Here is a 24,274-nt window from a genome sequence, read left to right as displayed (position 1 = left end):
CATTATTAAAGACCATTTCTCCTAAAAAAAGCTTCCTGCAAAGGGGGTCTCCTCATTAAACTTTTAGGACTTTAACTACCAACCTGGCCAAAGCACTGAGGCCAAAAAGGAATTGAGTACAGACCAGGCCAGATTAGCAAGCCCAAAGCCTTCATGGGCACAAGGCCTATGAGGTGGGCAGAATAGCCCCTGGCTGGGGGTTTGAGAAGCTGAGCTCCATGGGTCAGGGTGAGCTCTAAGAAACACCCTCCAGCCCTTCACTGTCTAGCATGCGATTCACTCCTTATTTTAAGTGTGGCCAAAAGCTTAAGGGAGGCTTCTGGTTGCCCTGGAGGAACTGGGAGATGGGCCTCTGGAAGCTGGGTCTGTAGGAAAGAGCACAGGTCCCTGTACTTAGACTGGGAGTAGCCAGGACTGGGCAGAACACCAGTGTCCTACACCATCGGTAGCATATGTGAACTCCAGCATAGAAACTCATGCAAAGCCACGTGCCTCAGTTTCCCAGAGGTTCACAGGAGCCTCCGTTTCTCACTTTGAAAAAGAAGCAAAGCTTTGGTACCAAAAGGTCTTGGTTGTAAGTCAAGATCTAGCTCAGGTATGTGCTAGCTTTGTCATTTGGAGCTGGTTACATGGCGTTTCTGAGCTTCATCCTTCTCTGTGAGATGGGGGCAATCAGCCCCTGCCTGAGGGCTAGAGTGAGGATTCAATCAGGTGGTCTGTCTGGGCACTCAGGAGCTGTGCCACCTGCTCTTGCCAGGCTGAGGTCTAGAAAACACTTCGGAAGTGGAGAAAGGGTCACAGACTCCAATGTCAAGCTAAACATCTAGGAGTCAACCTTGAATCTTCTCTTTCCCTCACCTTCAGTCAAGTCTGTCCTTTCCATCAACAAATCATCTTTGCTCCACTTTCCCAAAGGATGTCCCCAAATCCTTTCTCACAGTGCTGCATGGATGCCACCCACCTCCAAGTTCCTCATCACCTTGTCCTACTTCAGCAGCTGCCTAACGGGCCTCCACTTTCATTCCTATTCCTCAAAGTCTATTCCCTGCCCAGCAGCCAGAGTAATATTTGAACACATTCATCAGGTCACATTAGTCTCCAGTTGCAAACGTCCACTGGCTGCCCAACGAGCTGAATAAACTCCCTACAGCGACCTTCCAGGGCTTACATGATCTAACCTTGTAACATTCCTGGCCTCAGTTGATGTTCTCCAGCAGGGCACCCTCGTCCCAGTCTCAAGGGCAGTGCCTATCACAGAGGAGGCCCAGCCAACGGCTTGCAGCACTGTCCCTCCTGTCTCACAAGCATGCCAGCTGCCTTGCTCCAGGGTTTCCTCTGCCTGCAAAGCCTCTTCCCCAAGACTGGCATAGCTGTCTCTTTCTTGTCACAAACCCAAATGTCACTCCTCAGAAAAGTCTTCCCAGGCCCTTCCTCCACCCTATCTAACCATCACTGCCCCAGTTTCTCCAAGGCATGTACTCACTCTAGGATGGCACATTATTTACTGACTTCCATTTAGTGTTTCTGCCTCGGACCAGAAGGTAAGCTCCCTGAGAGAGGGGCTGTGGCTGTCTGGTTCACAGCTGTGTTCCAGCACTAAGACACTGTCTGCAGGGCAGGTGGTTAAGAGGCCTCTGATGGATGGACCCATGAAGAGATTCACCTCTGACCTCACTCTCAAACGTGTTAGTCATCTTGCCATCTCTCTGATTTCAAGACACCGTTTCTCCTAAAGGGATCCATGGCATTTCTTATAAATGAAAAAATGTCATCTTTAGTTGTTCCTTGGAAATCCCTCAAGAGCTCTTGACATGAACAAATGATTTTAAGGCCACATGAGTCCCAGGTGGGACCCTAGAGTGGCTGTGACCCTTTAGAAGAGAAATCTGAGTCCTGAATCACTTCAGAAACCAGTAAGGGGTGGCTTTACATGTAGGCAGTATGATTGCTGAACAGTTATAAATAAAAATTTATTAAATGCAATCATATTACAAACATACAAAAAAAGTTCATGTTTAAAAGGAACCCATAACAAATCCTTTAATAAGGAGAAAATATCGGTGCACTGAATGATCATCCGGTAATTCGCCAGAGCTGCAGATGCTTATTTGCATAGGTTACATTTTCTTAAAGCAGGTTACACTGGTGGACAGTCCTGGAAATTAAGTCCTTGTAGGCCATACCATGGCTTGCCAGAGGGTGAGGAACTCTGCCTGTAGAGAAAAACTAATTAGCAGAAATAATTGACAAATCATTTCTTCTGACAGATGTGTCTGTAAAAATGGCTCCCTTTTCTGGGAACAAGAAGCAGCAAAGCACTTTCCTCCATTCGTTTCTGAACAGTGCCATGTTGTAGAGAATGGGGTTCAGGGCCGAGTTAGCAAACGTGAAGGCCACGATCCAGAAGAAGAGGGACGGCCAGATGACCAGGTCCTGCTTGAAGTTCTGGATCAAGATGAGGAGGATGCTGATGATGATGGGGCTCCACATGATGAAGAAGGAGACCATGAGCAGGAAGAGCGTGCGGAAGAGCCGGAAGTCCTGCTGGGACACGCGGATCTGGTGGCTCTCGGAGTATGCCAGGCTCACCGTGAGCCTCTTCCTTGAAGCCTTCGTGATCTGGGGAAACCAAACAGACCGGGAGCCCCAGGTTACTGAGGATGGCAGGGCTGTTTGCATCAGAAGCCTGAGAGTTAGAACCTGCCATCCCCGAGGCACTGCGGCCGTGGGGCCTGGGGACAGCATGTGGAGGGAGCTTTCCCTTCTCCCACTGCCTGCACATAGGATGTGCTGCAGAAGTGGGGCACCTGGCTGATCTCTTGAGAAATAAGGCAAAAATTACCCACCTTGTACATGGTTGATGGGGTAGTGAAAAGCCTGCATCAGATAGTGTATAAAATGGACATCTTCCCTGTTTTTTCTTTTTCTAAGAGAGGTAAGTCATCCATTGCATACAAGCAACGCTTTCTCGGGGCACAAACAATATGACGTTGACAGGAAGCAAATGAAGAGTATGTGGTCTCAGCTTCCCCAGAGGTGACCAAAGTGAGCAGTTTCCTGGGTGACCTTCTGGAAACGTGCCACCTCCACACGCCATATACCGGGGTTTGGGATTGCATGTATCTGCCCTTTCGTTTGGTACACAGAGGGACCATACCACGCACCTGCCCTGAGCCTTGCTCCTCTCCTACTTAGCAGCAGATCAAGGTGCATTTCGTATCAGCTCTCTGAAGCCGTCTCATTCTTGTCATCCTGGTTGTGGCGCCATGTATCCCATGGAGTGGCTGTGCTCCAATTTATCCAGGCCCCTACTGCTGTATATTTTATTTACCTGGCCTTGTTTGTTTGGGGAGGTGGTGGCTGAAGTGGCAGAGCTCCCGCTCTCCCCTCACTCCCCTGCAGGTTGCTGAGTGGGCGGAGGCGGTGGGAGATGGAACGACAGTGCGGCTGGGCCAGGCAGAAGGGAGCAGTGGAGCCCACCCTGGGGCCCTTCCCTTTCACAGGGGCAGGAGGAAATGGGTCCCCGGTCTTGCCTACAGGCCCCCAAGTTAGGGGATAAGGGAGACTGATGGGATTAGAAGCTGCTCAGCTGCTGGTGGGGTCAGCCTGAAGATGAAGCTGGGTCTGGGACAGTCCTCCCATGTCCGGTGGGGGTGGGTGCTGCTTGGGAACGATCCCCTCCTCAGCACGTCCAGTTAACACCAGCCATGTGGAAATCAGATATGATGACCTACAGAAGGGGGGCGACCACCTCACATGGGCAATCATGCAGGAGATGGGGGCAGGGCAGCCCACTCTTCTCCACCACCCCTTTCCCAGCCTGGTCCTGCAAGCCCATCCTACACTGTGGGCAGGGAAAGCTTTGAACTGACTGTGAGAATGATATTCAGAAATAAGCAGGCATAACCAAAAAGCAACTGGAATGTTCTAGAATCCCACATATATGTCATTAGGGTTCCCTCCCCCAATGAGAAAGAGGAGCTGATCAGAGTCCTGCTGGTGACATTTGTTGAACTTTCATATTTATGCCCCAAGTCGAGAGGTGGAGAGTGGTGAAACAAACATGCTCCTGCATAATAAATTCCTAACCGTGGAACTGCTGGGACCTCTAATGTTTGGTACCGATGAGCAGGGCACACGTTCTGGCAGGAGGATTGTGGCCAGTGACAGCAGCTCTGGTTATGGAGGTTTAGAAGAGGGCTCTGGATTTTTCTTCCAAAAGCCTCTGTGCGTGTCCCTCCCTGGGTCTGCTGTGTACTCTGCTCACTCCCAGCCTTGCTTCAGCATCACAGAGGCTGGTTTTAGCTGGCAGTAGGCAGCCTTGGACATAGAAATGGCCCATCAACTGAGGCAGGAGGACCAGATTAAAATAAAGCCCTGCTCATCCTCTCATCCCACATGATAGAAACCAGTGTGTTTGAATCATACAAAAGCTTCCTAACATCTCAGAACCATGGAGCTGGGGCAAGAGGGCCGAGTGTCATTTGAGCAGCACTCCTCAGACCCAGACGGAAAGGCAGAAAGGCGTCCAGGCTCCCCAGAGATCTTATTTTAATGTAGATTCTGATTCAGCTCAGCGGGTCTGGGCTGGGCTGAGTTTCTGCATTTCCAAGACCCTCTTTTGCTTGTTCCCACTGCTGCTTCTGCTGGTCCCAGGACCACGCTTCGTGGAGCCAGGGTCTGGTCTACCCTTTCGTTGTACAGCGGGGACACAGCCTCCTGAGAGGCCGGCTAGCCAAGCTACTTTGAAAACAGGAAGCTTGAAAGTTTACCTCACAGAGCAAAAGCCCCCAAGGCTGAGTCTGTCTGGGAGCGAAGAGGGGACACCACTGAAGGTGTCTCTCCTGGGGTGGTGGGTGCGCTGGAACTGAGCACCCTAGTGGCTGGCAGGGTCCAGAGGTGTCTTGGTGACACACACAGCGTTCTGTCCTTCCTCATGCCTGATTCTAAATCTAGGCACAGCTGGGGTTGGGGGGATGACTATTGCTCAGCTTCGGTGATGCCAAAAGGTGAGTGTGTGGAGGAGGGGCTGGTGGGATGGTGTCCAGACAGAGCACAGCCAGCCTGGGATGTGATGGGACATGCCAGCCTGTGACCTTTGTCCCCAAGCAGGAGATGGACATAGAACATCTTGAGCATGTTAGTGGTCCCTGCTAACTCCTGTTTGCTCCGTCTGGCCTGTGTCCTTTTCCTCTAGGAAGAAGCTGCTAGCCACACAGAGGGTGCTTACATCATCTGGAGCCGCTGGGCCACAGATCTCATCTCTTTGTTGGCTTTGTGCTCTGGTCTTCTCCACCCCACCAGGGCCCATTCCCCTAAGATTTCTGAATCTCTAGCGGGGATGTAATTAGAAGGTAATTAGCATCACTCACAATTTGGGCAAGTTTAACTCAACATCAGAATGGCTGCAAATATTCTCCTTAGAATACTTCCAACTAGCTAATTAAGGAACCGTCATTTAATTGTTCCATGATTAAATGTGACTCCTTGCTCCTCAGTAGTTTAGGTTCACCTGTTGATGGTGGAGACCACTGGCAGTCTGCCCCAAGGCCGGGAGTGAACTTGCCAACGGCGAGAATGCCAGTAATCAGGATCTCTGAGCTTTACTGAGGGCTCCTCACGGCCGGCCACAAGTTTGTAAGTTTGTTTTATCAACTGTCATATTTAATCTTCACGATTCCTCCTGGGAGCAGCAGCTTCATCCCTCGTGGGATTTGTACTCTTATTATTCATACTTCATAGGTGGGGAAATTGAATTTCAGAAAATTTAAGTAACTTGCAGAAGGTCACTCCATTGATAATAAAGGGTCAAAGCCCCCATCTAGGAAAATACAGCTCAATTTGGTTAAAGGTTAACCATATAACAAAAGGCTCAAGAGGAGTTGCCTTACTATTCAGCTTTCAGCCTCCTCTCCCCTGCTGTGTGGGGTTGGGGGCGGTTGCTCCGGAGGCCTAACCCTATCTCTTTGAGCCTCAACTTCCTCAACTGTCAAATGGGGAACATCAAAGTACACATGTCACAGAACTGTGGGGAGAAATGGCTGAAAGATCTGGGAGAGGACAGCTGGGCAGGAGGGCGGGTGGCAGGGTGAAGGGAGTCAGCCCCACCTCTGAGCAGGGGTGTCACTCTAGGCCTCAGAGCAGCATGGTGGGTACACGAAGGCTGATTCCTCACGCTGCCCACATTATCCTATTGAGAAAAATAATGATGTACCCAAAGTCCTTGGTAAAATGTCTCATAAATACATTTTTTTTCTTTTTGCACTTTTTTTTTTTTTTTTTGGCCTGGGCTGGGTTTGAACCCGCCACCTCCGTTATATGGGGCCGACACCCTACTCCTTTGAGCCTCAGGCGCTGCCCCTCATAAATATGTTCTGAATCAATGATGTTGACAGATGCTCACCTTTATGGAGCACTTACTATGTGCCAGCCCCTTCCCATCACTTGGCTTACCTCTCTCAATTCTCCCAGTAATTCTGTGACATATGTGCTTTGATGATCCCCATTTGACAGATGAGGAAGCTGAGGCTCAGAGAGGTTAAGGGGTTAAGGAACTTGCCCAACGGTATCCAGCTAGGAAGTTACAGAGCTGGGCTTCAAACTTGGCAGTCCATCCCCAGCCCACTCTCTTCATCTTTTTTCTCTTTTTCTTTTTCTTTTAAAAAAGAGTCTCACTCTGTCCTTGGGGTTAGAGTGCAGTGGCATCATCATAGCTCACTGCAACCTCAGACTCATGGGCTTAAGGGATCCTCCTGGCTCAGTCTCCCAAGTAGCTAGGACTATAGGTGTGTACCACCATGCTCAGTTAATATTTTTATAGAGATAGACTCTTGCTATATTGCCCAGGCTGGTCTCCAACTCCCAGCCTCAAGCAATCCTTTTGCTTTGGCCTGCAAAGTGCCAGGATTTGAGGAAGAATTTAGTTTGAGGAATCTAATTCCTGCCCACTCTCTATCTCCATCTATGGGAATCCTTCTGTCCAGCCCTAAACTCCAAGCTCTAACACCAGGAACTCCAAGAAGACTTCCTGGTTCATCTCCCACTTGGCATCCAGAGGCACTTCGTTTCGGGCCCTCACTTGCCACATACACTGAACGGTAGACATGCCAGCAACATTCTCATATCTGACCCACACCAGATCATGGCTCCCCAGGGGCTGGGACCTTAAGCGGGAGGTTCCTCTGCCCTCTGTGGCCAAGGGTTCCAGCAGGTGCTTGACGATGACTGTGAGCTACAGACAGACAAAGTGGGCTGACTCATGGCCAAGTGCATAAATGGAAGTCTTTTTTTAGCACTGACAGATGCTCCTGTTTCCTTCTCTCCACCGTTCCCACAACTTGCTGGGAGTGAGGAGGAAAACTGGGTTTTGAATTCAAATGTGGGTCCTCCCCTGCTCCGATTGGGCTTTCAGATGTCTTTGGACAAGGGGCAGAATGCTTGCTGTGCTTTTTGATGAAACTAAATTCTCAATTCACTTTTGAAGATCAACTCTAATCCTCAAAACCAATTCTGTGGGGTTGGTTCTATGGCTACCCCAGTCTGGGAACTAAAAGGAGGGCTCTGAGACATGAGGCGGCTTGCTCAAGCCTCACGGTCAAGTGTTGGGGGGTGGTCCCTCACACCAGTGCTCTCCGCTCAGGGGCACACGCTACGGAGTGGGGATGATGCTCCTGGTAATGTGGTCCACAGCCACTGGGCACACAGCAAAATATAAATGCTGGGGCCCCGTGGGCTGAGAGGGGCCCATAAATCTGCACTTTGGGGTAGTTCTTACCCACCAAAGTGTGAGAATTAACAATCTAGGACCTCACACTTGGTCTAAGCACCTCCTCCAGTCCTTTGAGGAGAGTCCTTTTTGAGATTTGTGTCTTCACACCCACAGAGAAAGCTTCTCCCCATCTCACACTCCTTGGCCACAATGTGCCGCCAGCCCCTGGCTGCTGAGGGGTGAGCAGGTGCAAGCAGAGGATGTTCCCACTGACACAGTTGGGCCCTGAAGGTTGTGTCTTCTGCAGGGGCTATTTGGTCCATCAACAGTCCCCCAATCAGAATCATTAAACAGAGATTCCTTCTCCCCAGAGGGCCCCCCTCCCTGTCCTTGACTGGCACGCAGGCCCCCCATGCTGGGGGAGGAAGGCCAGGCACTGACAAAGGGCTGTGTGTTCATTGCCTGACATCTTTATATTTGGCTGCAACAGATTTTCTTTCTCAGCTAAGCTGAGACAGCCCAGTGTTTTCCACCTGTAAGCATAATCTCCGTCACTCCTTCACAGATATTTATCCAGCCTATACTCTGTGCTACACTTCTGCAGGTGCTGGACATGCAGCCATGAGCAGGGGTGCGTGCCCACATGGCTGTCCCACTCTAGTGTGTACGTGGGCAGGAGGAGGAGAAGAATTAACACCCACATTGTTGCAAAGGGCAGAGGCATCTCAGCTTGCCATGGCAACAGTTGCTGGGTGATGATGTAAACCAACCCCAAACAGCCAGTGCCAATAGCCTGATCGAGAGGCTATTCCCTTGGGAGAACTGTTGAATGGAAAAACCACTGAAGATGTACAGCCTGTCTGAGTCACAAGGAAAGAGGAAGCAGACCAGGCAGAAGGGTGAATAAGGCCACTGCCCCGGGTACATGAAGCAGCTGCTGAAGGGTGATCGTCAGGGGAAAAGCCAAAGTGAAGCCTGCTCTGAGTCCTTGCCCAGGTCAGAATCAGCAAGGAGGGCAGAGATTTAGGACAAATGTCATAGACCCCCTGGGAAATGGGCAACAGTTTGCCAGTGGTGTGGAAAGTATTTTTAAAGTTTTATAGTTGCGTTAACATGGTGATTTTTTTAAACATTATCATGCTTACTCTTTCATTTTATTGTGTTAATCCACCGAGGCAGATAGCAGAAACAGGGGCCCACATTATGTGAGCCATTCGCCCAAGTCACACAGTAACAAAGCCTGGTTTTGAACCTAGTTTTATGACTCTCTGTCTAGTGGTTTTCTCATTGCCCAAGAAGAGAAAGCCCTGTAGGCCCTTTCTACATGCTCCAAAGCTTGTGTGCAACTCACTCAACAATTATCTATTAAGACTAACAGGCTCGGCACCTATAGCTCAGCATCTAGGGCACCAGCCACATACACCAGCCCAAGCCTGCCAAACAACAATGACAACTACAACCAAAAAATAGCCGGGCATTGTGGCAGGTGCCTGTAGTCCCAGCTACTTGGAAGGCTGAGGCAAGAGAATCGCTTAAGCCCAAGAGTTTGAGGTTGATGTGAGCTATGACGCCACAGCACTCTACCCAGGGCAACAGCTTGAGACTGTCTCAAAAAAAACCAAAAGACTAACAGTGCGTGAGCCAGGCTCTGTTCTAGGCGTGGGGATATGGCAGAGAGCAAAACCAGTCTCTGTCCTCATGGAGCTTGCAGTGGACTGGGCAAGACAGATGACTGTCATAAATGGAATATGGCTGGCCTTGTGACTGAAGAGAAATAAATCTGGATAGGGAGCCTTTCTAGGGAAGAGCCTTTTGAGTAAAGACCTGAATGAAGTAGGGAAGAGATCCAGGAGAGGAAATCACAGGTGCAAAGGCCCTGGTGTGTGAGCCCATGAACAGAAAAGCCCTGAAGCCAACATGGACACAGAGCCGGGAGAAGCTGAGGTGAGAGAAAAAGGCAGGGTCAGTTACGGAAGGCCTGAAGGCGGTGGCTCTCAACCTTCCTAGTGCCGTGACCCTTTAATACAGTTCTTTATGGTTGGGGGTCACCACAGCATGAGGAACTGTATTAAAGGGTCACAGCATCAGGAAGGTTGAGAGCCACTGCTAAGGTGAGGGCTTTGGATTAAGCTGCACGTGGGAGGGCAGTGATAGGAAGTTACACCTTTGACTCATTACTCGGGGCACCATTTCACAGCACTGGGAATGGTGTATCTGGGAACTGTCATGGGGTTTGTGACGGTGAGAACTGAAGGCAGCTGTGAGTTTAAATGAAAGGGTTTGGGAGTTGGACTGCCGTTTAGAGATGCGCAGATAAGGGCCCGCCTGCCCCAGCTCATCAGGTCTCCTAGAAATTTTCTAGATGGGCCCTGTCCTTGAGAAAAAGATGGGGAGTGGGTGGGAAATCATTCTTCTGCCTGCAGCCAGCTGAGAAGTCTGAGGCATGAGTGCAAAGGGGCAGACCAGAGCCCACTGGGTCCCTAAGGGCCTCAGGAGTGGAACCCCAGTTGGGGAGGCCAAATGCTGCTGCCCCCTCCCAACAGCCCTACTCCAGTGTGGGTTCCTTATTCTTGCTGTGCTCCAAATCCATGCCTGCTATTTATTCTCTGGCGATTCTCAGTGACACCTTTTCCCAGCATATCCTAAGAGAAGGGCTGGAAGAGCAGCCTTGCCTAACAAGTAAAAGCAGCCATAATGTATTCATCGCCCTAAACAGGCAGGCATGACACCATATGTCCCACCAGTGGCATCTCTCACATGCCTTGCAACAATCTTACACCATAGGAATCATGATTGCCATTTTGCAAATGAGGGAACCAAGGTTCAGAGAGGGTAGGTAACTTGCCCAAGGCCACACAGCAAGTAAGTGGCAAATTCAAGACTCAAAATATTAAAAGAGCCCCTTCAAGTCTCCATGTCTGTCTTCATGACCCTGCTTTTCTCTCTTATACTCCTTATTCCTCCCTGACATTTATGTAACATTTAACAGTCTGCGGAGTGTTTTCAAAATTTCAATGTCATTACACCTTATGTTCTGGGATTTCTCTGCTTTGAACAGCGGTACCCTTGTCTATCTCCTCTCTCTTCCCCTCCTATGTCAAACATCCTTCTGGATAGAGCATATGCCTTGCCCGATTTTAACCCACCTCCACTCCTACTAACACTTTGCACAGAGCAGGCTCTCAACAAATGTCAGAGGAATTAAGGTGTTGAGACTCTGGGTTGAGACTACCTGGATTTAAATCCTGATACTGCCACTAACAAGATGCGTGACCTTGGCAAAGCTACTTAACTTTCTATAATTCTATTAGGATTAAATGAGTTAGTTTCTGACACATGGTAAACACTACCAAAATATTTGTTAAACAAAATTTTCTAAATTCATTCTACATTTCCCTTCCTTTTTCCTTCACTTCTTGCATTTCAATTAAATAATAACAGCTAACACTAATGCCAAGGGCCCAGTGCAAGTACTTTCCAGACCTTACCTCCAGGCCTGAATCTGCCTCCTATACTTGAATGAGTCCCAGAATGGGTGTCACTTTAGGGGTAGGAAGTCGTCTGCTGGGCATGGGTCCAGGCAGTAACATAACACGGGGGACCATCTCCCATAGGACCCAGGGATTAGCAGACCTGGACAGAAGTTGGCCTGGCTTTGGCTCTGAGTATCTAAAAGGTCACAGATCCTCAGCTATCAAGAAAAGGCCATAAAAGCGAACAACGTAGAGGGCACCACTTCAGTATACCTATCTGCCAGATGACCCATATATAATGTGCTATAAAACCAAGATTCAATAGCTAATAAACCTCCAAGTGGACCAAAGGCTTTGTGTTCAGTCTTCTGGGCATAAAATACATACATGCTGTTTGTCTGGGCCAGTAGCTTACGTACAAATGGGCTGACTTAAGAGGTAGGAAATGGAGGCTAGCGTTTCTTTTTTATGCCCCTGGATATACTTGTTTTGAAAGTAGAGATCATTTCCTGTTTCAGTGCACATTTGAAAGGGCATTTTCTGGGGTTGGGGGATACCCTTTAGAAGGTAACAGAAAGGGGCTTCTGGCAATGTTCTGTTTCTCCATCTGGGGGCTGCTTTGGTGAACAGGTTTGGTTTGTGGGCTGGACGTGTATTCTGAGTGTGCTTTTCCATACATATATGACACTTCAATAAAAAGTTTACCTCTCTATCCGTGCAGTGTTCGTGATGGGGAAACAATGGACACAGTCACAAAGTCAGTAAAATAAATGATGTCACATCTGCAGCCACTAAAAGTAATGAGTTAGTGATATAGGAATGATGGGGAAAGATGTGAGCAGACAGTGTGAAGGGAAAAAAGGAAATCACAGGGCGGATAGTATCATCTCGGACCTGAAAGGAACATTAGATCGAGCTGTGTCGAATAGCTAGCTGAACATTTTAATCTACAATTCCATGTGGTCTATCCCACACACACACAGACTATCCATGACACGTATAGATAGATCTAGGGGAAAATAACCTGAGAAATACACCTGAGTTGTTAAGAATGAGGAGAGAAGGAACCCAGTTTCCGGGTTATACATGTCTGTGTCTGCTTTCATTTTAATTTTTTATGATGAGTGAAAAAATAACGATCAGAAAGTTATCACTTATTTTTTAAAAATACCAAACTCTCATTCCTCAATGTTGCAGGGGGTAGACCCGGGCAGTGAGTTAGGACTAGCCTGCCGTGAATTCTTAGGTATCTTCCAAACCCAAGTTCTAAGATTCTAGCATAAATATCCTGAGCCGGAGTGAAATTCAGCTGCAGCGCTTGCAGCAAACATACCTGTAAAATTTTGGAGTAACTGATCACAATGACCAGTCCTGGAACCAAGAAGTTCAAAGTAACGAAAGACACATCCCACGAGATTTCTCCAGCAATGGTGGGCCAAACCAGTGTGCAAATCGGAATTTCCTAGTCACAGAAAAGAAAAGAACATCCTTTAAATGTTGGCTTCTCCCGTGGCCTTTAGCTCGGTCCTATTAGGGTCACCAGGCACTGCTACACTGTTGCATCGGACTGTTACACGGATGGCAAGACGGCCCCTCCCAGGACCCTTCCCACCATTTGTCATGATCTGCTCACAAAGTACTGGTTTCTGATCTCGACAATAACCATAATTATTATATTATTCTTGTCCTCCAGGGAAGGCAACGAGGCCTCAGGATCCTAGGCTGGTTAGAGTCACTTCCCAGGCATGGTGTTCCTACTTCCCTGGGCTGAGGTGCAAAGGGATTTTGAGCCTTCTCTTCCACTCCTGCCATTTTCCAAAGGAGAAAATGGACCCCTGAAAGGTTCCACCAATTGGAAGGGACATGCTACACGTACCCACATGACTACAGGAACAAGGTTTCAGAGCAGTCGCATGTGTAAACTGAAGGCATCAGGGCACATGGTAAATCGTTAAGTGTTCACAAGGGGAGTGTTCAGGTATCTACAGTCTGTCAAGCTGCATTACAGAACCTGGCCATTCACAGCCTCAGGGCCAGGATCAGCCACCACTCTTAGTCAGTTCAAGATGTAAAGCCACTGGTATGTGGCAGAAGAGCGTGAAGATTTGTGATCTTGCTGATACCACTATGTTGTGTTGATTCAAATGTTTGATACTAACTATAAAACCCACAACAGGCAGAGACCTTACTGAACAGTTAGAACAGCTGCTGCAATAATCTCATAAAATGAATAAGTTAATGAAAATGACAAATCTATCTTTGTGTGCACAAACTTTCCACATACAAACTGCCTGTGTTCACTTCACTGTAGGTATTAATAAAAAACTAGAAAGCGAATTGCCCAAAATGTGGAAACAAACTAAATGCCCACCACCCAGAAAGGGACTAACAAGCTGTGGTATATGTATTCCATGGAATGCTATTCAGCCATTAAAAAAGATGGAGACTTTACATCTTTTGTATTAACCTGGAAGGAGGCGGAACACATTCTTCTTAGTAAAGCATCAGAAGAAGGGAGAAGCAAGAATCCAATGTGCTCAATTCTGATATGAAGGCAGTACATGAGCTAATACAAGGGGTGTAGAGGAAATGAGGGAGCAGGGAGAGGGAGGGGGTCACAGTCTATGGCACATCTCTGAGGGGTGGGACACAATTATAAGAGGTTCTTTAACAAATGCAATCAGTGTAATCTAATTCTTTGTACCCTCAATGAATCCCAAACATAAAAAAAATTTTAATTCAAAAATAATAAAAGAAAACGAATTGCCTTAAACACTTACAGACCTATAGAACAGATTTTTAAGAGCAGATGGCTCTATAAAAGAGACCACATAATTGATTTTTGGTGGAAAAGGCATCATAACCATATCCAGGAGTAACATTATCATCCACAGCACCATTTGTCCATTCATTCATTTGACCACTATTTATTAAATGCTATACTAGGCAAAAGCAACGAATTTTTAACATTTCCCACCATGTATCATAATTGGGTGGTCAAACTCAAAATATAGTCACTCATTTTCCTTCTCAGTATTAACAGGAAGTAAAAACATCTAATATTCATTGAGCATTTACCATATACCAGGAAGCATTTTACATACATTATCACACGTAATACTCATGACAACCTTATTGAAGTGCATATTATTACTTTTCCCATTTCACAGAGAAGGAAACTAAGGCTTGGGACTTCCTCCTAAAATAATCATCTAAAACTCTAAAGGCGTGGTTGTTTATAATCATACAATATTTTCTCCGAAGAGCTACGTGGTTCCAGGGACTTACCAAGAAAACTCAAAAGTGAGACAACCCAGGAAGAAGTCTTTCATTATATTTGCACCTTGAAAAGGGGGACGAGGATATTTCTTCCTTTTCCTATTTTGTTAGATGCTTCGTAAATGGACTGGGCATCCGAAAAATGTGTCCCTCGACCCCCACCATCCACGCATGGTGGGAGAAAGTTTATTAAATCTTTTTACATTTTGGCAATTGGAAAGAAACTGGGACTCTCTAGGATCTTCTGAACACTGGCAAGGAGGCTACCGCCCTGCCCTTTAGAAAATCTATTGATGCCCACCTTGTGCTCAGACCTCTGCCCACAAGAGACCCCTCGTTTCAATACACTGGGGACAACACGAATGGGCGGATATGCCAAAGCACCAGCCAGAAGAAACAGATCACAGACCTAAATGTGACTTGGTCTCTAATTTCTATACTTGCGATGGCAAACTGTATAGGGGCAATAGAAACACAGGTGATCCCAGGACCATTTATTTCTTCAGACTCCAACTCTTTCCAAAAGCCTTCTCCAGATTGCCAATCTCTCTAGGGTTAGCAAGAACGTGTAACGACAGAGCAAGGTTCTCTCTCTACCTTGGGGTGAAACAAGAAAAGCAGGTCCCTAAACCATGTACCTCTATGGCCTAAGTGTTGTAAGTGTGAACGAGTATATAGACACCCAACACAGATACACACACACACACACGTAAAGATAAACAACTGAACGGATACACTCCAGAAATGGAACAGCATCTGTTTCTAAGTGAGACTCTAAGTTTTTTATTCTTTTGACTTATCTGAATTTTCAGATTGTTCCATGATGTGCCTATTTTACCTTTGTAAGAGGAAAAAAAGTTCATTTTTAGGAGAAATGATGATCAGACACGAAATAAACACTGATCTCCAGTATTCAGTAAACCTAACCAGCTATTTTTTCAACCCATCCCAGGAAGTTTCCCAAATTCCATGTATTTAATGAAGATGCTCTTTCGCCTTTTGATTTCTGGCCCTCGCTCCAGGCAAGGAGGACGACAAGGAAGTCAGATAAGGACTGAGCCCCGCACCCCACACGTGAACTGAGAGGCAGTGAGACTGGCCGGGATGGGAGGATGCCTAGAGGATAGATTGATATGCTCTTTAGAAGGCTTTCTGTGATACTGTTATATTGTTGATTAAATGCATCATCTGCTCTCATTAAAAAATAAAATTACAGGCATTATCCCCATCGAGATCAGAGCTGGTATCATAACTTTGTTTCTTTTCTTTTCTTTTGAGACAGTCTCACTTTGTCACCCTTGGTAAAGTGCCAGGGCATCACAGCTCACAGCAACCTCAAACTCTTGGGCTCAAGAGGCTCTCTTGTGTCAGCCTCCCAAGTAGCTACAGGTGCCCATCACAACACCCGGCTTTTTTTTTTTTTTTTTTTGGAGATGAGGTCTCACTCTGGCTCAGTCTGGTCTGTGAGCCCAGGAAATCCACCCCAACCCCCACGGCCTCCCAAGTGCTGGGATTGCAGGCATAAGCCACCACACCCGGCCCATAACTTTGTTTCTATGGGAAAAATCCATTTGGCTTTTTAAGCCTTTTTTTTTTTTGAGACAGAGTCTCACTTTGTCACTCTTGGTAGAGTGCTGCAGTGTCATAGTTCATAGCAACCTCAAACTATTGGGCTCAAGTGATCCTCTTGCCTCAGCCTCCCAAGCAGCTGGGACTACAGGCACCCGCCACAATGCCCAACTATTTTTAGAGATGGGGCCTCACTCTTGCTCAGGGTGGTCTTGAACTCCTGAGCTCAGGCAATACACCCTCCTTGGCCACCCAGAGTGCTAAGATCACAGGCGTGAGCCACCATGCCCCTCCTTGGCTTGAGTCATTTTGATCCTAGGTATTCCTCTGCAGGCTGTGACTGTTAGAGGAGTTAGGCCGCGTGTCAAATCTGGAAGACCGGGGTGGGGGTGGGGGTGGGGGAGTCCGAGTGTTATTGTATACTCTGTACTTTCTCTGCACATTTTAAATGTTTCCTGATTTTAGAAAGGAAATTGAAACAACAAAATGGCAGGATTGTAACTTCACACACCAGGCTGAGTCAACCAAGTCTTCTCTAATTCATTTGCTCAACCACTCACTGACCCCAGACACAGTGACTGACCACTGTGAAGCCACATGGAGGCGAGCAAGGCCCTGTTTCTGTCCTCTAGGAGTCAGAGTGGGAGATAAGCACCAGGAAACTTCAGGACAGGGCAGGGAGCTGGAAGGGCACGGAGAGCTTTGGATGACCAGAGAGGGTGGAGTCACCCAGGAGGGACTGTCTCAGCTTTGTCTGGAAAGACCATGACCACGGGTATGGGGAGGTTGGAGCTCAGAGGTCACGACTAGAAGGGACAAAGGTGGGAGGTGACATACAGTGAAGAGTTGAATGTGATCTAGATGCCCCAAGTGTGTTCTGCCCTATCTAAACTTCACAGGGCCATCTCATCCATCTCCACTGGAGCAGATGAAGCTCCAGTTTACTCTTTCCAGCCCAGTGCTCTCCCAAACCCCAGACTCACCCGCGCTGCCATGAGGACATCTCACCAGGATGCCTAATAGGCCTTTTAGGCTTTGAAGGTCCCACCCCAAATTATTCCAGCTCTTGCCTTTACCAAATCAGGGCATGGAGTTACCATTCTCCAAGCTGCCAGAGACCCACACAAAGGCCTTCTGCACTCCTCCTCCTCCTCCTCCTCTCCCAGAAGGAACCTCTTAGTTCCTCCTTCACAGTCACCCAGCCCACCTGCCTACCTCATCCCCACTGGCCTACCCCCAAGACTGGCCGTCTCTCACCCGGCCCTTCTCTTGCCACCACTGCCAACCCTTTAGCACATTCTCTCATCCCCACTGACCCTCATGCTCTACACAAGCCTGGCTGAGGACCCCTGGCAGGGCTCAGAACAGTAGTGCGCCTTTGGCCTCCACGTGGGCCTGTAATGCCTCCGTGGTCCCCTACGGCCTAGCATGGTTCACTTCCTCTCATGTCCACACTCAGTGGAGGCATCACCGCCTCCTGTAGAATTCCCAGCTCCCAGGACCCAGAAAAGTCTTTTCTGACAGACTTCTCAGCCTGTGCTATCTGGGTCCCCCAGCACAGCGTATTACTAAGGGCAGGGACTAAGGCTTACTTGAGGCAGCATCCCTAGAATTACACCAGGCACATATTAGATGCTCATAACAAAATTGTCCAATTCTGGAATTTTCTGAGAAGACGCCACTTGTGGATGGCAATGTGTCTCTACAGGCACTGCTCAAGTGCGGGCTCCTCCCCACGCCGGCTGGCTCCCCTGCAGATGCTGCCCCAGCCCAGCCGGTTTCCCGCCAGCTTCCCAGGGGAGTCTTCCTGCAGCACCCCCGGAGACCCCTTCGGAAGTCATTCTTCCTGCCCCACCTCCAGCAACAAAATGGAAGACTTCACAGTCATTTTAAGGAACTAGGAGTCCTATTTGGATATTTGCTTTCCTATCAGCTTCCCAACAGAAAAGAAAGAAAACGTCAGTGTGAAAGATGGACTTTCTCATATTCCAGAGTATCCTCTCATATCAGCCAAGGGAAGCAAACTGTGTTTGTCTCCGCAGATGATCCACACTCAGTAGACACAAGAATATTCTCACCCTGGTATTAAACCAGGGTTGGGGGAAGCAGTAGAACCAAGTGCCCTAAGGAAGTGCAAGTCCATGGGAGATGACACCCCAGGGAAACAGACAGGGCTGGGCTAAATTCTGCTTCCATCCTTTGTCCATTCTGTGGCTTTTGACATTTTCTTCAGAAAACAAACAGACAAAAAAAAAAAACAAAAACCAACAACAAAAAAAAAAACACGTAGCCATGGAGTCACTGTCAGGACCAATTCGTCCAGGATCTGGGACCATCTGCCTGCTCAATAAGTGTACCTCCTGATGAGAACGAAGAGAAGGAGGCGCATTTATGGGGCCTGTGGCAGGGGCAAGAGGGGAGGAGTGCTCAGTAAATGTTTGCAGAATGAATGGGCAGCACATTCTGGCTGGAGTGGACAGTCTTCCCCACCCGTCAGGGTGGGTCACCGCCTAGCCAGGGCCACAGCACACACAGGCAGGAATCCCATTGGAGCAGGGTAAGCTGACCTGGCTGAGATGTCACTGTTGCCAGGATGTATCCACTCTCTTAAAATGGAAGTCTGTTATTTTATAGCAATCAGAAGAATTATACTGTTTAAAGAATGTTTAAAATGTTTATACCCAAAGATAAGGAAACTAAGAATAGTGAGCAATTCTTATGCTCTTAACTGTGTATGTGCCAGGTGTTGACCCATTTACTGAACATTAGTCCCCATACAATCCTATAAGGTTGATACTCTTTCCATGCCCACTTTACAGACAAGGAAAATGAGGTATCGAGAGGTAGGAAAACTTGCTCCCTGTCACGCAGCCCCTAACTGGCAGAGACGGAATCCAGACTCCAAGGCCCACCCTGAAAATACCACACCGCCCAGCATTTCCGGCAGGTCTATCACTTCATCGTCTTCAATGAAGTTTTGGAGTCTGATTACCGGGGACTTCTAGACACCCACAGCCTGCGTGGACAGAGACCAAGTTCTTGTTTTCAGGGGTCTTTCCGGTCAACACAAGGCTCTAAAGGGCAGTGTTTGGCCAGTACTCCTTCGAGAGGGAACCAGGGTTAGTTGGTTCTCTTGCCACAAGGTTTGGATAGGAAAATATCCCCCATCCCAAATCTCCAGATTTAGTCTCCAAGTGGGATGGGGCAGACAGAATTCATAAGCAGGAAGCTGGGAAAAGGAGAATTGAGAAAACAAGCCTGTGCTAATTTTAAATATGAGACTCAGTCTAGACCAGACCCTTCTCTGTCTCTTTTTTTAAATGACCACACTCCCCTTTTACCTTCTCATTCTTTTCAACTTACTTCATCAACTACTGAGCCTATAAAATAGGATATTTCCTACATGCTCAGGCAGCAGTTCCTGATGAACTGGAGAGTTTTTCTCCTTGGCTTCCTGGCAGGTATGCAAGTGTGTGTGTGTGTGTGTGTGTGTGTGTGTGTGTGTGTGTGTGTGTGTGTGTGTGTGTGTGTGTGTGAGAGAGAGAGAGAGAGAGAGAAATGGATGGAGAGGTAGAAGTGGTAGACAGGTTGGGTGGAAGACAAGAAAGATGGAGAGCCAGAAAGGACTGTCACATTTTTTTTCATTACAAACTCCTCTACCCACCTCTAGAATTTCAATGAATGGGGCTCCTGCAGATAACTAACTCGGCCGGCCCCCAGTGTGCAGCGCAGGCTCATTGTCTCCCAGTGGCCTTGCCCAAATCCCTCTCCAACAGCCCTTAAAACTAAGGCGGTGTTTCTTCGTTAAAGCAGGAGGGGTCTGAGTGCCACCATAACACAGACCTCCACGGAAGCACCGAGACACGAGTCTGGCCACTCTGGAAGTAGCGAGACAGACTCAAACCACACTCAGGCTCCACATTGGGGGTGAAGTCCAGAGAGGCTAAGATGCAGACAGACCCCCCACCTATGCCAAGGCCTTCTCTCTCAAATCATCACATGTGACGTGTCAGCACAGTTTTCGCCTGTGCTTTTGGCTGGAAAGTGACAAGATCCTTATTTTTCAGTGTTATTTTCCCACAAAGTAGGATTGTGCCTGAAACTATTATAAAAGTAAGAGATGCAAAACATATCTAGAAGCTTAAGATACATTTAAGATATATTTTATCTGGTCTTTAACTCCCTGAACAATAATTTTTTCTGTAAGAAAAAAAATGGAAAGAAATCCACTGAGATTTATGAAAAATACAGAAATACCGCAACTCAGTGAGAGAATAGCTTAAAAAAAATCAAAGACGTTGATGGCAGAACCCTGGGCCCTAGCTAATACAACTGGTGTGTGGGTGAGGATGGGGCTTCCACTTATTTTAGCAACATCTCCATGGCCCTCCTTGATTCTCAGGTGTATCTGGGATGACAAGGACAAGCCTGCCCACCAAACTAGAGTCCCTGGTCTGCCCATGCAAATGGCACCCAGAGGCTCAGTTAATCCTATCTTTCCTGGTCCCCACGTGTGGGTACATGGCCATGGGTTTATATGTTCTTTGCTCAAGTATCACAAGCCTGATAAGGGTTTCTGCCTGTTACTCATGCAAAGACATAAGCAAATATCTCACAATGTATTTCACACAAGAAATAAACCATTGGAAACAGACTCAGGTTTAATTTATGTTTAAAAAACAAGATACTGCTTGTACAGGATGCATTCTCCATCCATTCCCCTGCCCTCAATAAAAGGCAAGGCCTGTGTGAAAGAAGTCCACTGTGTCCAGGCTCTGGGGGGTCACACACCCAGCCTCTGTGTTCATCTCTATAGTGGGAAGTCTTCCGGCAGACGTGTCACTCCGCTCCCTCCTCACCTCCTTCTTGTGGTTACTGAGAGGGCCTGTCTTTGAGACTGTGGCTCCTGTTTGTGCCAAGATTGTGCAGGGCACCCCACACTCCTTGTTGGAGGGAGTACTCCAGCGTTGGTGCCCTGGGGCTAGTGACCTCAGTAAGGAAAGGGAGCAAGAAACCAGCCTCAGGCAGGTCCTCCTGACCCTCCCACCCACCTCAGGCACAGAGAACCCCACACACTGGGAAGACAGCCAGACTGGCGACCACTGACTGAGCACCCAGGTCTAGTGTCCTGGGAGCATCTCAGCACCCTTCAACCACAGAGCTCGTTAGCAACAGAAACACACCCCGGCTGGGAATTCCCGACTGTGAGACTCAAGGGAACCCGAGCGGATGTCCTACCCGGTCCATGGAAATAGATCATGGACACGTTCCACCCCACCCAAGATCTAATAACAACCGTGGCCTAGCTACCCAGAATAAAGCTCATCTGCCCAGCCACTGGCACCTGCGCAGCACTTCAGGCGCCAGGAAATCTTGTAGCTACCCACCCAAGGGTAGGATCTCAGTATCTTGTGGTCTGGTGTAATCCTTCCGTCTTGCACTTGGAAAAACTGAGGATCCCAGACAGGAAGTCACAAGCCCCTTACAGGCAGCATGAGTCTGAGGTCCCGGGGTCTCCAACGCGCTTTCTCCCCAACTCATTCTCACTGCCTGCCCGGGGCTTCCCAAGCAGAGCCAACCTGCGCAGAAACTTACGGGCAGGAACTCAGTTCCTCCTCGAACTGTGGCTGAGATACCCTGGGCAAATTACTCCCTGGTGTGCCTCGCTTTCTCATCTGTAAAGTGGGTGTGATAGTAACAGGACTGTAATACCCGACAAGAAATCAGAGTTCAATACCCTGAAGTTCTGTCTGGCTCCTAAGATCCTGGTTATTTAAGTGACCTCGTTAGAGTCCGTACCTTTTGCGAGAATCTGTGGGACTTCACCTACAGCGTTTCCAGGGACGTTTTAGCTGGATGGTAGTGAAATTTAAGAGATTGAACTTTACTGCAATGGGACAGGGTCCTACACGCTATTTAGCGCAACAAACGGGCTATTGTTGCTTATCATCATCATCCCCATCCCACCGCGTCTTTAGGATCCCCGCCTCCCGGCCCTCCCAGGCCAACTGCCCCGCGCGCAGTGCCGGGCGCTCACCTGGTCTGCGCCCGGGAGCCGCTGCGGGATGACGCGAAAGAAGACGCAGAGGGGCAGCGTGGCGAGGGCTGAGTAGCCCCAGATGAGCGCCAGCAGAGCCGCTCTCGCCCGCCGCCCAGGCCCGCGCGCTCCGCGATGCAGGCGCACGATGCACACCATGCGCTCCAGGCTGACGGCGGCCAGCGTGAGGATGGTGACGCTGCCGCTCAGGCTCATCACATAGAAGAGCAGGTGGCAGGCGACCGGGCCCAGCAGCCAGGCCTCGGTCCAGCGCACTGCCAGCACCGGCGGGATGGCGCTGGTGAAGAGCAGGTCCGCGCAAAAGAGGTTGAGCACTAGGCAGGCGGTGGAGCCCCGGCGCCGTCGGCGGGCCACCAGCACCAGGGAGCACGCGTTGCCCAGCAGCGACACCGCAAGGATGAGCGCCAGCACGATCGTCTCCACTACGCTCAGCCCCAGCCGGTGGTCGCCCTTGACGTCGGAGAAAAAGGGGAAGCGGGTGCGGTTGGCTAGTTCCAGGCTGCGCAGGGACCCGGCCCCCGCTGCCTGCGCGCACTCGAGGGACATGCCGGGCGTCCGCCGGCCGGGAGCGGTCTGCGAACGAGCGCGCTCATCTGGGAGGTGACTGAGTGCCAAGGCGGGGAAAGGGGGAGGGCGGCGGTTGCGACATCTCCCCTCTGGCCCCCTCCCGCGCCAGGAGCGCCGGCGCTGGGCGTAGGGAGCTGCGCGCGGGAACGGGAACGAGGAAGTGCCCGGCTGGGCGGGCAGTAGGCGGCAAAGGCGGAGGCCTGGGGCCTTCTGCCCATGGAAGCGCCTGAAAACCCCACCTGGAGCCCGCGAGGGGCTTTCCCAACCTCCTTCATCCCTTCATCCTTTAAGGGCACTGGGTTTGTGAAGCCTTTCATTCACACATTTAGCTATAATGGAATTAAGAACGTCAGAGCTGGACTTTGGAGATGATTTTGGCCCGTATTGTTCAGACTAAATAAACCCAGTAGGTCTGGAGTTAGATTACAAAGCAACTTGTCATATTCCCAAATTCTCTTCTCAGGGGAGTATCTTTGTTTTATCAGTACTTGGTAACATGGGACTTTAGGTAGATTATTCACTGTCTCTCTGTGCCCCGTTTTTTCTTTTTTCTTTTCTTTTCTTTTTTTTTTTTTTTGAGACAGAGTCTCACTATGTCACCCTCAGTAGAGTGCTGTAGTGTCAGAGCTCACAGCAACCTCAAACTCTTGAGCTTAAGCCGTTCTCTTGCCTCAATCTCCCAAGTATCTGGGACTACAGGCACTCACCACAACGCCCAACTATTTTTTGGTTGTAGCTGTCATTGTTGTTTGGCAGGCCTAGACTGGGTTTGAACCTGTCAGCCCTGGTGTATGTGGTCAGCGCCCTAGCTGCTGAGCTACAGGCACCAAGCCTATGCCCTGTTTTTGCATCTGCAAAATGAGAATAATAATACCCCACTGGGTTATCATGAGGTTCTCAAAGAGTTTAGCACAGGACTTGGCACAGTAATTACTCATTAAGTGTTATCAAATATTAAGTTACTGTAATTAAAATGCATACAAAGTTTGCATTCTGAGCAATGATGTAATGTTTTCTTGTAAAAAGGGTGGATCCCCACCGAAATTCTGAATAAACTTGACATCCCAGGGAGACAGATATTTCAAGATGGACAAATGTACAGCAATAGTAAATGTGCCTCAGGCACCCACTTTGAGGAACACTGGTAATCCAGTCTAGCTAGAGATGAGGAAACTAAGGCAAGAGTGACTCGAATAAGGTGGCCCCTGGTTAATGATAAAAGCTGGCTTCCTGCCTCCACCCCTTACATTTCCACAGCACCCCAGCTATCTAGTCTTCTGTTGTAGGAAATGAGGCCGTTAAAGAATAAAAAGTGTGTCTGTGGTCAAGGCCTGGTGACCAGACCTGGGACCAGCCACCCTCTCACCAGCCAGCCCCTCCCCGCCCTTTGCCATACGGCCAGGCCTCTCGCAGTGGCCGGTTCCGGCTTGTAGTTGTCTTTGTGCATTTGCTAAGGGCTGTGTGCCCCAGTCTCAGGTGCCATCTGGGGAGGGGGTGCATTTGTATGTCTGGCTGACACTGTGTCATGTGGGTCTGAGTTGACAATGCAGCTTCTAACCTGAAGAGGAGGCTGGATGCCAAGTGGGAGATACTCAAATTGAACTTTGGCTAGATTCAAGT

The 24,274-nt window shown here is 48.8% G+C and overlaps 1 protein-coding gene across 1 annotated transcript; it reads right to left on the bottom strand.

Moving 5' to 3' along the window:
• Positions 1 to 1,990: 1,990 nt before the first annotated feature.
• Positions 1,991 to 23,142, bottom strand: FFAR4 (free fatty acid receptor 4). The gene is made up of 3 exons (XM_053586375.1): positions 22,067 to 23,142; positions 12,515 to 12,643; positions 1,991 to 2,619 (listed from the first exon to the last, which is right to left on the bottom strand). Exons 1-3 carry the CDS (start codon positions 22,631 to 22,633, stop codon positions 2,227 to 2,229), a joined length of 1,089 nt encoding a protein of 362 aa, XP_053442350.1. The 5' UTR covers positions 22,634 to 23,142; the 3' UTR covers positions 1,991 to 2,226.
• Positions 23,143 to 24,274: the final 1,132 nt, after the last annotated feature.

The sequence above is a fragment of the Nycticebus coucang genome, chromosome 3 (genome assembly GCF_027406575.1).
Source record: "Nycticebus coucang isolate mNycCou1 chromosome 3, mNycCou1.pri, whole genome shotgun sequence".
Taxonomy (NCBI): Eukaryota; Metazoa; Chordata; class Mammalia; order Primates; family Lorisidae; genus Nycticebus; species Nycticebus coucang.
This window is presented reverse-complemented; position numbering and strand designations above follow the sequence as displayed.

What these genes read in the sequence shown, in the direction of transcription:
- FFAR4 (XM_053586375.1), bottom strand. Translation starts at nt 22,633, where the DNA reads ATGTCCCTCGAGTGCGCGCAGGCAGCGGGGGCCGGGTCCCTGCGCAGC. An exon ending in GGCTCCCGGGCGCAGACCAG is followed by an intron (nt 12,644 to 22,066) that starts GTGAGCGCCCGG and finishes TTCTGTGACTAG; the next exon opens with GAAATTCCGATTTGCACACT. An exon ending in GTTACTCCAAAATTTTACAG is followed by an intron (nt 2,620 to 12,514) that starts GTATGTTTGCTG and finishes TGGTTTCCCCAG; the next exon opens with ATCACGAAGGCTTCAAGGAA.